The sequence below is a fragment of the Vipera berus genome (assembly GCF_964194415.1).
Source record: "Vipera berus genome assembly, chromosome: 5".
In the NCBI taxonomy this organism is placed as follows: domain Eukaryota; kingdom Metazoa; phylum Chordata; class Lepidosauria; order Squamata; family Viperidae; genus Vipera; species Vipera berus.
In genome coordinates, this window is record NC_138207.1 from 30,061,718 (window position 1) to 30,076,990 (window position 15,273).

At 35.4% G+C, this 15,273-nt stretch overlaps 1 protein-coding gene across 1 annotated transcript in view; it reads left to right on the forward strand.

Moving 5' to 3' along the window:
• The window catches only part of SLC9A9 (solute carrier family 9 member A9), a gene marked incomplete at its 3' end in the record, with an annotated part of 226,386 nt that overhangs the window by 47,647 nt on the left and 163,466 nt on the right, over positions 1-15,273 (forward strand). The window contains exons 5-6 of the mRNA XM_081328638.1: positions 4,581-4,696; positions 9,961-10,066. Of these exons, the coding sequence (XP_081184764.1) occupies positions 4,581-4,696; positions 9,961-10,066 (222 nt within the window). The remainder of the gene's footprint in view (positions 1-4,580; positions 4,697-9,960; positions 10,067-15,273) is intronic.

A 15,273-nucleotide genomic window follows, 5' to 3' on the forward strand; every position in this document is an offset into this window, starting at 1 on the left:
AATATAGTTCTTGGATTAGATGAATTATATGGACAAAATTAGGTCTACCCATGGGTATCCAAGCAGCTGCACTTTGAACAACTTTAAGCTACTACATATGCTTCAAGGCAACCTCATGGAGAGCAAATTGCAATAATACAATCATCAGCTGACAAGGAGTTGAGTGACTGTGCACTGAGCCAGGAAAGGATTAACAGTTACACCAAATGGATAAAAGCTGTCCTAATCAAGCAGGAGCAACCCAAAATTTCAAATCAACTGTGGTACAGGGAAGTGTAATTCCATTCAGCGATATCATTCACAGCCACTCCAACTTACCGCAATAGTAAAATATTCCTTTCTTTAAAATAAATGAATAAATAGGCAGCTGACATGGCTTTGAATTCCATGAAGAACATGGAGACATGCTTAAAAAATTAAAAAGATAGATTATTGCAACAAAATAGTTTGCTTGGAAGTCTGTCTACTTGCCCAAGGAAAAAAACCCCAAATGGTTATACTACTATACTACACCCTGTGATGACAGGGAGTGATCTCAATTTGCTTTCTGGTAAATATGTCTTTTTACAAGATACCCCAAATATAACAACCATTTTATGGATGCAAAAGTAACCCACTTAGTCACAGCTTTTTTGTGACACACTCTTTAAATTCTAAATATACCTAATGGTCTGAGTTTGCTTGTCCTTGTTGTACAGAATGAACAAATATCCTATTCCTATATTGCCTCAGTTTTATTGTGTTACATTGGCTCTGTTCTGAGATAACAAATATTTCATTATATTTGAGTGTATGTTTTCACATAGTATCAATTGTAAAGGAGCTTTAGGCTATAAGATAATCGTGTCTAGGAACAGAAAAGCCTGAGGGCATCTAATAAGAGCAAGATACTATATCGGGTTAGAAAATACACTGAGCTACTGAGATGTGCATTAAAATTATCAAAGCACAATACAATTTTAGTACAACTAAATCAATTAATTATTTAGCACAATTACAAGAAGAAGAGATAAGAATGCCTTCTTAAATGAACAGTGCAAAGAAATAGAAGAAAACAATAGAATAGGGAGGACCAGAGATCTTTTCAAGAAAATTGGAGAGATGAAGGGAACGTTTAATGCAAAAATGGGCATGATAAAGGACCAAAATGGCAGGGACCTAACAGAGGCAGAAGAGATTAAGAAGAGGTGGCAAAATTACACAGAAGAACTATACAAGAATGAGCTTAACGTCCCAGATAATCACAATGATGTGGTCACTGACCTCGAGCCAGACATCCTAGAATGTGAGGTGAAGTGGGCCTTAGAAAAGCTGAGCAACAACAAAGCTAGTGGAGGTGACAGTATTCCAGCTGAGCTATTCAAAATCTTAAAAGACAGTGCAGTAAAAGTGCTACACTCAATTTGCCAGCAAATTTGGAAAACTCAACAGTGGCCACAGGATTGGAAAAGATCAGTTTACATTCCAATTCCAAAGAAAGGCAGTGCCAAAGAATGTTCAAACTATCGCACCATTGCACTCATTTCTCATGCTAGTAAAGTCATGCTTAAAATCCTACAAGCTAGACTTCAGCAGTATGTGGATCGAGAACTACCAGAAGTACAGGCAGGATTTCGAAGAGGCAGAGGAACTAGAGATCAAATTGCCAACATACGCTGGATCATGGAGAAAGCTAGGGAGTTCCAGAAAAACATCTACTTCTGCTTCATTGACTATGCTAAAGCCTTTGATTGTGTGGATCATAACAAACTGTGGCAAGTTCTTAAAGAGATGGGAGTACCAGACCATCTTATTTGTCTCTTGAGAAACCTATATGCGGGTCAAGAAGCAACAGTGAGAACTGGACACGGAACCACTGATTGGTTCAAAATTGGGAAAGGAGTCCGGCAAGGCTGTATACTGTCGCCCTGCCTATTTAACTTATATGCAGAGCACATCATGAGAAAGGCAGGGCTAGATGAATCAAAAGTTAGAATTAAGATTGCCGGAAGAAACAACAACAACAAGAAGACACGATTTAACAATGGTGAATGCCTCTCCTTGACATTCAATCAATACATAGATTCAGGTATCTGGAAAAGGAGAATTCAGTGTGGCTGAACACTACATAGAACAGACCAACATCTAAACCAGGGTTGTCAAACTGTTGGCCTGCAGGCCAGTTTCATCATACCCAGGCTGCACCCACCCCATTGCCGGCAATGCAAAAAGAGTCGCAATACATTGTGACACATCATGTGACGTGGTGAGTTTGACACCCGTGATCTAAACAAAGATGTCAACTCAATTTAAATTTCTTCTTTGCAATTTGAAATGAATACCAATATCAATACTATCTTCAACTGTGAGAATTCAGCTGCTGGTTTCATTTGGTACTGCACCCTCACACACTAAATTTCATTTGTTATTAAACACAGTGAAGTAAGTAAAGATGCCTCAGCTTTCTCTTAGCCAGTACCGAGAATTTATACAACTGAGTACAATGTATGATTCCACGGGTTGTCTGAAGTCAGGCAGTCTGGGTAATTAAATCATAATTGAGAAAATAATCTGTTAAGTATACTGTGCAGTACATCAATCATTTTGCTGGTAATTTGTTTCCATGTAGATTTAACAGGGGGCGAAGGAATATATATGATTGATGTCTGTTAATTGTACTGATCTTAATGAAAGAATGAATAATTCTATTTGCTGGAGACAGGATTATCCCTAAAGATTTTTTTTAAATCATGATGGTGTCTACAAGCATACAATCAAATCCACTTCCCTGTTCAATGTGTGAAACAACTCACATTAAAAAGAAGCAGAATTCAAGGTATATACTGGGTTCTCTAAGTGTATGCAAGGCTTAAGGCAACCATATTAAGTCTTAGATGTCCCATTGGAATGCAGAGTCTAAAATCTGGGCCCTATCTTACTCTAAGGGCTTTGAGTACCACAGAATGGATGATGACACTGTGCTCTTACACCCTTATTCTAACTATACAATTTCAAAATATTTTCCATTTCATTCAACATAATTACTTAATTTATTCTAGTTGGTAGATAACCAGCTGAGGGTTGGTGATAGGATTCAGCACAGTAACATCACCCACTAAGAGCAGAATTGTATAAGCCATCTCCATTTTCTAGAGGGGGGCAGTCTCAGGACTCTAAGAAAGAATGGTCTAGGGATGGAAATAATGAAACTGGTGGCAACACAACAAAGCATGCTGCCATGATAGGTCCTTTGGAGCACAAGCCCTGGCAATGTAGGAGTACTTGTTATGGCCAGGTCCTATAAAATTGCTTAGGATACAACAGAAAGAATTTAAGTGCAAGGCATTTATATTTACCAGAAAGAAAATAACTTTTATGGGGTTTAAATATACTCAGAAAGTGATAACACAGGAGAAAATAATGTTAATATTACTTACATCAATCAAATAACATAACTGCAGAAATTTTCTATTAGTGTTAAAAGCACTTTCTCTTCCATCCTTCCTTTCCATCTTTCTGAAATTGTCAGGATTGATATATAATGCTCAGCACTGACTTGGTTGACTGTTCTCAGAAATAATTAATAGCTATCTTTTTAGTGCCTAGCCATAACCTTTTATAACTTGTACTATTAGTATAAATAAATCAATAAAACCTGAAAATCTGCTAAACAAACCCTTTAGTGCAGCAGCCCCCAACCTTTTGGGCACCAGGGACCAGTTCCTTGGAGAGAGGTTATTCTGCAGACCAGAGGGGGCGTGGTTTCATGTTCTGCCTCCATCCCGCAGATAGGGCTTTGCTTGTTTGTGTGGACCAGTTTCTGGCATTCTGCAGCCCATTGCTGGTCCATGGACCGGGGTTGGGGACCCTTGCTTTAGTGACATCAGATGTCACCAACACAGCACCTCATGTTCTGCTAGTCCTGTGAAAGGTCTGTAAGTTTGGACAGACAGATCTCTTCTTCAGTTTGCTTCAGATCATTCTCAAAAATAAGTGTCTAAATATATCATCTAAGTGAGGAAACTGATAATAGTGAAAAAATATTTGTTTGGGGCTTCCTTTATTTCCCAAATGTCTACAAAAATTTGATCCAATATTTCAGGACTAAGAGCCTTGGTGGAGCAGTGGGCTAATGCCTCCTTAAGTAACACCAGCTGCCTGCAATTAGTGCAGGTTTGAGTCCCACCAGGCTCAAGGTTGACTCAGCCTTCCATCCTTCCGAGGTAGGTAAAATGAGGACCCAGATTGTTGAGGGCAATTAAGCTGACTTTGTAATAATGCCGCTTTGTGGGGGGGCGAAAGCCCTAATAAGCAGGCATATACATAGAATGAAGGCTATTGCTAAGCACATTTGATTTGTGCTTAGATTGTAAGCCGCCCTGAGTCTTCGGAGAAGGACGGGATATAAATGGGATTAAAAAATAAAAAAAATAAAAAAAATATATAAGTAGACTGACAAAGTCAATGACAGCCAAAACTGTATTGATAAAAATTTAATAAGTAGCACTTCATAGTTGAATGAGAAGTCTGTGTAAAGATGAACATTAAACATGTCTTAATTGTTCTCAATAGCCTTTTCTTCTTCTTTTCCAATCCTGCAGGTTGATAATGTATGGCTTTGTAAAGGCTCTGGTGCATGTCAATCAGCTGAACTCTGGCGATTTTCACTTTACTGACTGTTTATTATTCGGTTCTTTCATGTCTGCTACAGATCCAGGTAATAATATATAAGATTGCATTAGAATTTTGGTCCACTACTGTATAATCTTCCATTTGATTGAATAGGAATATTGATCTAGCAATTCTTTGTCATTTTAAATGTATGCTAAGCTAATCAGGGATTTAGTTAATCAGTTCCCATTTTTCGATTGGTACCTCCTTGACTGTTATTGTAAGAAATCAGAAATTGGAAAATTATATCCATGTTTCAGGGTTCTTATTTATTTGAAACAAGTCGATTTTTATCTCTTCCTAAATATTACTGAACAATAGAATGAATGCTTTAATGCTTTAATACAATTAAACATTACCAGTGGTTACCTTGGTGAAGTAATGGCACTCTGGTAATGTGGCAAGATATTTCTTGATCTAACAACACTGTAAATGGTGTGCTCTGTGTGAGTCATTGATTCCAGTACAAACTTTGAGGCATGTATTTGTATAGAAAACATTTATCAGGTATGGAAGTCTAGATTCTATATTTACTTTGTTCAGCTTCTTCAATAAGGTGTCTGTGTTTATAGAGTTAAATGTTGTGCTAACATATATGAAATATGTAAACAAGTATTTACCATCTTTGGAAATTCAGTAATAGGATGCTATAGAATGAAGTGGTTATCTATTGTGGGCACTCAGGTCTGAACCCAGCCTGTTCTTCCACTATTATGTTCTCAGTCACGCAATCCTTTATTTTTCTGAAGAAATGTTTTGCATACATCCTACCTTGATAATCTATCTTAAATGTCTGTGGTTTTTAGGATATTCCTTGTCTTTTTTTGTATATGGAAATTCTGATGGAGAGGAATTTCTATTTATGTAAACAGCCCTGCCAATAGTGGAATCTGTCTTCACTATGTACCTTGTAGGGTTTCATGACTGAATAATGTATTTGAATTCAATAGTCATCATCATGGATGATCCTGCTTGGAATTTGCAAATAAGTTGGTATAAAAATCCTCAAGAACTGAAGAAAGGATTAAATTCCTAATAGGAGATGGCTGCCTACTTGTTAGATAACTGTTGACTATCTGCTGTTTCATGAGCTTGGATATAGTTGTGTTGCAGAATGTGTGCAGTGTCTCTTCCCCCTTTTTGTCATAATGATTAATGATATCCTGATTTCTCTATACTTTATATAGGTTGAGGGTTCCAATAGGGTAGCATAGGACTGTTACATTGGAAACTAGAGTGTAGGGGTAAAAAAAAATGGGCTGGTACTTAAAACAGATTTAAAAAAAGTATTGGAAGAACTCTTTACAGCATTTGTTGTCTGACTGCCATCTTAGCTCCTCTTATGATACTTAATTTATATTCATCTGTTCTGGCATATTTGTAATAGGCAGAAAAATAAATTGTCTAGATAAATATTGAGAATGGGCATTGTTAGGGCTGAAAAGGAATAAGGCATTAAAATACACGGTACTTTATGCATAGCGCTTTGTATAAAATGTATGTGAAGAAATAATAGAAGAGTTTTTGATACATTGACCTCACACTTCAATAAACAAAAGAAATTGCTGTTAAGAATTCCAAAATAAACCAAGGGGGAAAGGTGATGAATCTAAAGCAGGTGGCTGATGTAAAATTTAACCTTTAAAATTTGTTTTTTTCTGTCATAAATCATTTTTCAAAATTGTTGGTCTTTACAACATTTCCACTAAATACACCACCTCTTTTTAATATTTTAAAATAAAATAAACAATCAATCTCTTTTTGGGGGGCTCTCATCAGCAGCGTTCACCCATGACTCAGATGTCAAATATATAGGAAAATGTTGATTCATGGTTCCAACCTAAGCTATGAAGGATGTAGCAGCTGGAGAAAGAGTGGGAAAGAGAATCTTGGCAATTGCACTGCAGCTTCTCAGGGGGGACACAACATATTTCAGAAGGAAGCCCAAAATAAGATTGTTCTGAACTATATGGAAGAAGGATGAAAAAAGTTCAGGGTAACTGCACTGTTTTCTCCCAAGCTATAATTAGCTATTATAACTACCTTCTCAACAACCTTCCCTCCCCTCAAAAGAAGAAGTTGGTAGTTGTCAAAACAATTGGGTCCAATTTGAGGAGAGGTTGCACTGCCTCTTTCCCTTCCCTCAGAGATACAGATACCATGGCATGGACTCAACTATGAGGTCCCATCCTTGGCTGCTTTTCAGATCCAGAAGGATCTAGATCTAGTAAACAACTGGCAGCACAGAGTACCTTTTCTACTTTCTCTAACATTAATTATTCTCCTACCTGTATTCTGTTAGATCAGTTGCTACCTTTAAGAAACATCATTCTTGGAGTACTAAACTAAAAATACTTAGTTTTCACTTTTTCCTCCTTGAAATACAAAGTTTAGAAAAAAATATTTGCATCTGGAAAGGTTTGCTGAAGCAGAACTGTTTTAAAACCACATGAACCTTCTTACCTTCATTTAGGCGGGTGTTCCAAATGCTCTTTTTTATTTGGTGTTTCTATGGTTACAGCTGTACAGCAGTAGTTTGTTCCTTTCTTGCAGTTGTTTATTTCCAAGTCATATAAAATAGCTGAAAAATATTTGGTAAGTTGTAGAGGATGGAGGGAAAAACAAACAGCATGATAATTAAAATGCTTAAGTGAAGAAATCCTTTCTTCAGTTAAGCCTTGAGTGGGATGGCTGATTAGCAAAGCCAGGAATCTATAATTATAGTTTGAACTTGTTATTTTTAGTATTCAGGTTTTCAGTATGGCTGGTTCAGTTGGAAAGCTTTTTATTCCCATTAGTCATTGAATTGAGCATGTTGAGCATGACTAATTATTCTCTCTCTCTCTCCTGTAGATTAATAAATCAATCCCTCTATAAATTCCATTAATTTCAGTCATTATTAGTATCACAGTTTGGTGCAAGGCCATACTATTCTTTTCCCTTTTTATCCTCCTGCTGTCCATGACCATTGAAAGTATTGCAAGGAAGCAATAGGAAGCATTTTCCAGGTTTCACCAAAAGAAATCTCTTGCCCCTAGAGCAGATTTCAGCAACATGGTGCGTATAGGACCCTCTGCATCCCTAGACATTTTCATGACCCCAAAAAAGGTATTTGCCTCATCTTACCTTTTTAAAAAAAGAATGAAGCAAATGAAGAAACCCAGGCAGGGTATATTCAACCCTTCCATTATTCATTATTAGCCATCTATCTAAGTCAGTTATACCAAATCCACATTCGCCCATTATACATATCCCAGATGCCTAGACAGACAGGAGAGTTCATAGTGAGTCTAAAATCCAAACCTTAAGGGTAGAGGGAGGAAGAAATTTATGTGGCCTTGCCATTCTCCTCAGTGCTTCTCTTGCTGGTAGGAAAAAAAACCACCATTGTCTGGAAACAATGGGCAGGAGCACAGCAGGAAAATGTTGCAAACTAGTAAAGCTGCAGATACAGATGGCATAAAACTGGACAAATAATATAATATTAATATGATTGCTTAAGTGTGCATTATTCAAAATGCATGCGAAAACAGGATTTGTGTCCGGTACTTAAAATAAATGGTTACAGGTAGTCCACAACTTACAACCACAATTAATGACCAAGTGATGTGGTTACTAAACAAAGCTTCACATTACCATATTAATGATTAAAACCTTTCTTGCTGTGATCATTAAGCAAATCACCAGTGTCATTAAGGAAGACATCACATGATCATGATTTGCAACCTCACTGGCTGGCTTCTAAGAAGCTAAGTCAATGGGAAAGCTGGCAAGGAAGGTTGCCAATCATGATCATGTGAAGTCTCACTTAATGACCATGATGATTTGGTTAACAATCATGATAAAAAGGTCATAAAATCAGGTCATGTAATGCTTTGCTTAATGATCATACCACTTAACAAATTTTCTTGTCCCAATTGTGGTTGCAATAGAGGACTACCTATATTGTATCCTTAAACAAAAGGTAAAGAAACAAAGGTGATAACAAAAGAGAAAAACTTTGTGGGACGATGATTTTGTTAAGTGTACTTAAGAATGAGGTTCCCAGAATTCTGACTGAAAGGACAGAGGAAGTAACAACCACCACAATGTCCTGCAGCTTTATGCATGTAGAACATAGTTTTCATCAGTCACTGAGAAATATATGAAATGAAAAATATTGTTTGTTGTGCATTTGTGCATTTAGAGAATGCACATCAGAAAGTGAATTATAGAACATTTTGTGTAAATATGAAATTAATATTGGTTGGTGAATGTGACAGTAGAGTTTCCAATAGAAATAAAGCATGTGAGAATAAATGGGAAGCTCAGTGATCAGTTCAATACTGACCAAGGATTATGATAAAGAAGCATGATGTCCTCTTGGTTGTTTAATATAATTAGGGTAAATGTATAAGAGATGCTAATGGTGACATTAGAAATGTGTGAGCTCTGAATCTGAATGAGTTGCAGCAAATATTGGAATATATGATGCAGTATGGAATATAGAACTAAAAAATAATGTATCCAAGACCAAGGCAGTTATGTTTGACAGGGAAATGGACTAAGCTGTTGCAAATTACATATAAATAACAAAAATTAGAGTGAGCCATTGAACTTGTATGTCTTGGTAGAATGTTCATTAAATATGAAAAACAAAGGATAGGGAAATTTTAAGGTATATAAATACTGTTAGAAAGAGAGTAGGTAGAATGCTTCTATAAGCACAACAAAGAGTAAAAAGATGGGGGGAAAACATGGCCATGTATTGCTTCTGTTTTATCCAGATAAAAGTTGGGTAAGTCACAAGAAGCATAAGCATACCTTGAATTCAGAAGAAATTATGTATATAATAAAACAAAAAGAGATACGGTCAATAATAAATTGGTGCTGAAGGCATGTGAATTGAATATAAAAGAGACCAGTAAAAAAGGAATACGCTGAGTTAATTTGGTTACATAGAATAAATGAGAATCAAATTGCAAACCAAATATAGTAAGTAATAGTGAATAGAGTAAAAGAAAGATGGAGAAAGTAATGGTCAAGACAGAGTTGATGAAATCCTCAGAAGAAACTGAAGTTAAAAGATCAAAAAAGAAATGTATAAAGCAATTATATGGACACAAGGTAAACAACAATTGTTTGCAAAAATGAAGATATAAAGTGGTGTAGTGATTTGTGTTGGTATAAACTAGATTTAGCTGCATTTCTTTTTCCTATCTTATACACTTAATATTGTTTACCTCAAAAAGGCATGATATGTATGGCCTTTAATTCATTTAGTCAAAAGAAATCTGAGCATAACGTATTTTCTTTTTTTATTTCTTCTAGTGACAGTCCTAGCTATTTTTCATGAGCTTCATGTTGATACAGATCTTTATACTCTCCTTTTTGGAGAAAGTGTCCTTAATGATGCTGTGGCTATAGTTCTCACACAGTAAGTGCAAAATCTCTTTTGTTAAAGTAAGTCAGTAATGGATGTTCCTTACTATTTCTGAATTATGCTTTTCTTATACATATAACAAGAGAAATTTCAATTGTTGCTAAATATTACTTATATGTTAACATTCACTTGTTGGTGCCTTTAAAGTAATACTTTTATTTTAATTCTTATTACCTCATTAAACCTTTATCTAAGATAAATGAAGCTGCACCGATTCATAAGTGGCTCTGCACTGAGATTTCCACGGAGTACCTACAAAATAGGAGGCATTGTTTTATTTTAAATCATAAGTAGGTGCACACCTACTCATGCCTTAAGACCCATTAAACTAATTGTGAAATCCACTGGTGAAATCTACTTCACCATGAGAAATTAATGCATCAGAATGAATGAGGCTAAATAAACTTGATTCTTCCTGGCTGAATATTAACTTGTATACTTTAAAGCACATTCACACATCGGTTTAAAAAATTACCAAGCTTTTATACATATTATAAAATTATACAATCATTCTTCATAGTCATCATAGTTTACACAGTGGGCTAAACTATGATATGATTTATTGGGCTTTGCTTTAGTGTGTTATCTGTCAATTTTTATTTTGTTTGTGTAAACAAACTATGGGTAGAAGTCATGTATAATCCCAGCCATAGCATGTATCTGTGTATTATTGCACATGTTTTTTAGAATATTTAAATAACAATGTTATAACATTGCAACAGAAAATAAAGGTTTCATGTTGACAGTTTTATTTGGTATATGAATAAATGCTGACTAGAAGGTGATCTCCAGATATCTTGTTCTTATGGAATGTTTTTTTTTCCCTTCTACAGGACAGAGGGATGGGATGGTGGCTGTATTAACATAATCACACAGATTACACAATTACATACTTGTATCACATTGTAAAGGTAAAGGTAAAGGTTCCCCCGCACATGTGTGCTAGTCGTTTCCGACTCTAGGGGCCGGTGCTCATCTCCGTTTCAAAGCCGAAGAGCCAGCGCTTGTCCGAGGACGTCTCCGTGGTCATGTGGCCGGCATGACTAGACGCCAAAGGCGCACGGAACACTGTTACCTTCCCACCATAGTGGTCCCTATTTTTCTACTTGTATTTTTTACGTGCTTTCGAGCTCAGTGGGTTAGGACGCTGAGCTTGTCGATCAGAAGGTCGGCAGTTTGGCGGGTCGAATCCCGAGTGCCGCGTAGCAGAGTGAGCGCCTGTTACTCATCCCAGCTTCTGCCAACCTAGCAGTTCGAAAGCACGTAAAAATGTAAGTAGAAAAATAGGGACCACTGCGGTGGGAAGGTAACAGCGTTCCGTGCACCTTTGGCATCTAGTCATGCCGGCCACATGACCACGGAGACATCCTCGGACAAGCGCTGGCTCTTCGGTTTTGAAACGGAGATGAGCACCGGCCCCTAGAGTTGGAAATGACTAGCATGCATGTGCGGGGGAACCTTTACCTTATCACATTGAATCATGTATTTACATAAAATTATGAAAGTAAATTATTTGCATCATTGGTGTGGTGATATCTTACACATATTTTGAAATTATCATAGCTTCTACCAGATAGGGCATGTGAAGTACTGTTTCCCCAGTGGCCAGGTTTTTATTGATAAAAGAAGAACAGAAAGATATGAGATCTCATATTTTTTTGTGTGTGTTTCCCCTTCATTATAGTTTTTAAAAGAATAGTGAGCAGTACAGTTTGTTATAAATGGCTGGCAATGTGGATTTCAATTCTGGCCTCCTAATAATTCTTTGAACATAGCAATATGCACTATTTTTCAATGAATAACTTTGTATGAACTAAATTAAATTAAGAGAGCGTTTCAGATTTTATTCATGTTTGACTGTCCGCCTTGGTGTCGAAGCTTCTATGATCAGAGACTTCTATTCACAATGAATAAGTGTGAATCAAGATGACTTTCAGTCCAGCCTTATGATTCATCTGATGTTTATCTCTCTATGTATTGTCATCTAAATTACATTACCTTAGTTCAGAAAAGTGATTCCATACATTCTTTTAATATATTGTGTTAGAAACAGATGGCATCATATAATGCTACATAAATTTTACTTGGTTTACCATACATTTCCTAGTCTTTGTAGGTGACTATAAGAATATTTTGGAAAAAAATATGAAGCTGACAAAACTGAAAGTAACATTTAAATGTTTCTATAAATATAACTCAGGAATCACATATGCATCCAGATGTCAAACATCTTTACTCGGATGTTTAGATGTCTTCTAACTCAGTAAGCCTTCAACATAATTAATATATTTAAACACTTTAAAAGCTCTTGATTTCTTAAGAAAGGTCAGAATAAAATGTCATTCTCTAATGCTGTAGTTCAAGGACCATAAAAAAATAAGACCACTGCAGTAGATTGCATGAAATACTCCTAAGTGTTATTTGAAACTTCCCAAAAAATGGTTTGTCGCACATTTAAAATATTTTATATCTTAGTATTCTGTATTATTTTAACAATATTTATCATAAATGCTCAAATTAATCCTACTTTTATATTAATACTTTTGCCATGTGTAGTAATCTATGAATTCCTAATTTTATACATAGTATAACAATTCAGATTTTCTGACATACATTTTGCCTCTTCCATTCATAATTAAACCATGCAACTTGGTTCCATAAGATCAGATCTCCTTCTTTAAGTATTGATACATTCTTCACCAGTATCTTACCATTATCTTTCGTTGTTCTGTTTTATCATCAGGTATTGATTTTCATTGCTGATCATATTTAGGTGAATGAAGATTTTTGCTTATTGCTTTTTAATAATATAGAGAAAAGTAGACTAGATTATCAACCTTAACCATAAGTGCAATGCCACTTTAAGTCAAAGTATACTCATAATATTCTATAGTGTGCAAAATAGGGTTTTTAATTTAGAAACTGACATACAAATTGGAGGTGCAGGCTGGAATTCATACTCAGATTTGGGGTTGTTTTGTATTTGATTGTTGTCAGCCTTCTTGAGTCTTATTTTGAGGGGGAAAATAAATTTAATATACAAACAAATAGATGTACAATAGATATTTGTATATCTAACATACAAATAAAAGAAAAGTGCATGGAGAAAAATCTGGTAATTGAAGCAACTCATATTTTTGTGTGGCCTGGAACCTAGAATTTGCTTACATTCACATTTTGCATTTTGGTTATATTGTAATCCTATTACAACAATAAGGCTTAACAAAGAAATTCTCTTACAGAAATAGGGAAATTCCTATATAATTTATACTGAACTGAACAACAGACCCTGAATTTCAATTTTCACAGGTAACTATAGGCAGGGCGATTATATTAATGGTTCTATTTGACATGGAAAAAATTGCCTACATAAGAACCAAAATAGCAAAAATAAGGCTTCTGCTGGATTCTAAGATAAATAGATAAATAGAAAGGAAATAATATATACTACAAAAACAAACTGATTTGTTTTTACTTTGCTTTGTCTTGATTTGATGTTAGTCTTGTCTGTGGAGAATTTTAACTATAGGTTTTGTTAAAAAAATCAAGCTATTTTTGTAATGTTAAGCATCAGGCTTTACTAATAATATAATTATTTCAAAAACCATATTCAAATAATACTCATCTGTACATCCTGTTCAGTTGGGAGAGGATTATCCTTCAATATTTAAGTTAATAAGTTGAATGAAAAAGAAGGAAGAAATGTTGATCATATTTTAAGCTGAGGAAAAATTGGGTGTAATAATTAATACACTAGAAGACAAATAAAATTCAAAATAATATTGTGAGGTTGAAAAAAGATGAAAGGGGGAATAAATTTAAATTTAATAAAGAAAAATACATTTTTCCCTGAAGTAATCAATACAATGTCATTGTTCCGATAAATAAAACCCATCAAAAGAACTTCAAGGCAAGATTCTTCCTTAAAGAACATTTTATTCAGGAGACAAAGTATCGGCATTATATAGTTGAACCCAAAAACTAAGTTCCCTTCCCCAAGATACAAAGTAACAAAGTGCAATTCCCACCTCCAATAAGCTGTCATAAATCACATTCTCCAATTAGCCTAAAATGCAGATTTCCTCCCCAGGTCCCCAGCCCACCAAAACATTATCAGCTTGTCCTTGGGTTCCCACAAAGCAGAGTTATTATTATGGCTAGCTGATCTTGAGCTTTCATCCCAACCCCCCCTTACTGCACCTAATTTCTAAATACCAGAAAAAGGATGTTAAAGAGAAAGAGGAAATGGCTGCATTTTCATCAGTTTTCAGCACAGGAACATCCAATGTTAGCAACATTGACACACCAAATGTAAAAATATGGGATGAGTAATTCTTGGTTACTAATGGTATTTACAAACTAAGTATGATGAAACTATGATATAACACATAAAAAAATCTGTTCTCACTTGTTCTGTGGTACAGGTAAAGCAATTTCTAGCAATATTCCTCAGTATGTTTCATAAGCCAAACCTATGCAACCAGAAGGCTAAACAGTTTTGTGTAGCCTGTAGTTTTAAGTGGGGAAGTTACACTGTATGTTGTAAATTTGTTATCATAAAGATTTGGTATAGCTTTGCTTCTGCAAAATATTGAGATCTTCTTAAAGCATTTTTTATTTTCTTTGACGTTACAGTTTTTGCAGGTTTTCCTGCATAATGACTTTTCTCATTGTACCACTTTTTTTATTCAGTTGTGTCCAGTTTTCAAAGAATGCTTGAGCAAATCCCTGCAGTTTTCTTGGCAAATATTTTCTAAGGTGGTTTGCCATTGCTTCCTCCCTAGGCCTGACAGAAAGTGACTGGCGCAAGATCTGACTTTGTGTCTAAAGTGGGACTCGAAAGTATGCTCTCCCACTTTCTAGCCTGATGCCTTAACCACTATACCAAATTGACTTTCATTTTACGCTACACTTTTACACCCCTACTTGCAGTTTAAATGGCCCTCTTTCTTAAATGGCCAAAACTATCGCTCTTTCACTACCATAAATTTTTATTTAGACAGTACAGCTTAGAAAATCAAGGCCTTTTTCTCTCCTTTTTTTCCCTATAAGAGCAGGAAATCAGACATGCTTCAGTTTGGTCCTCCTCTCTTAAATAATGAATTTTATCTGATCAGATGCTCAAATCAATCAATATTTTATGTTTTATATTTGTTAATTTTAAGGATGAACAAAATCAATGGTTACTTAACACCTGCTTT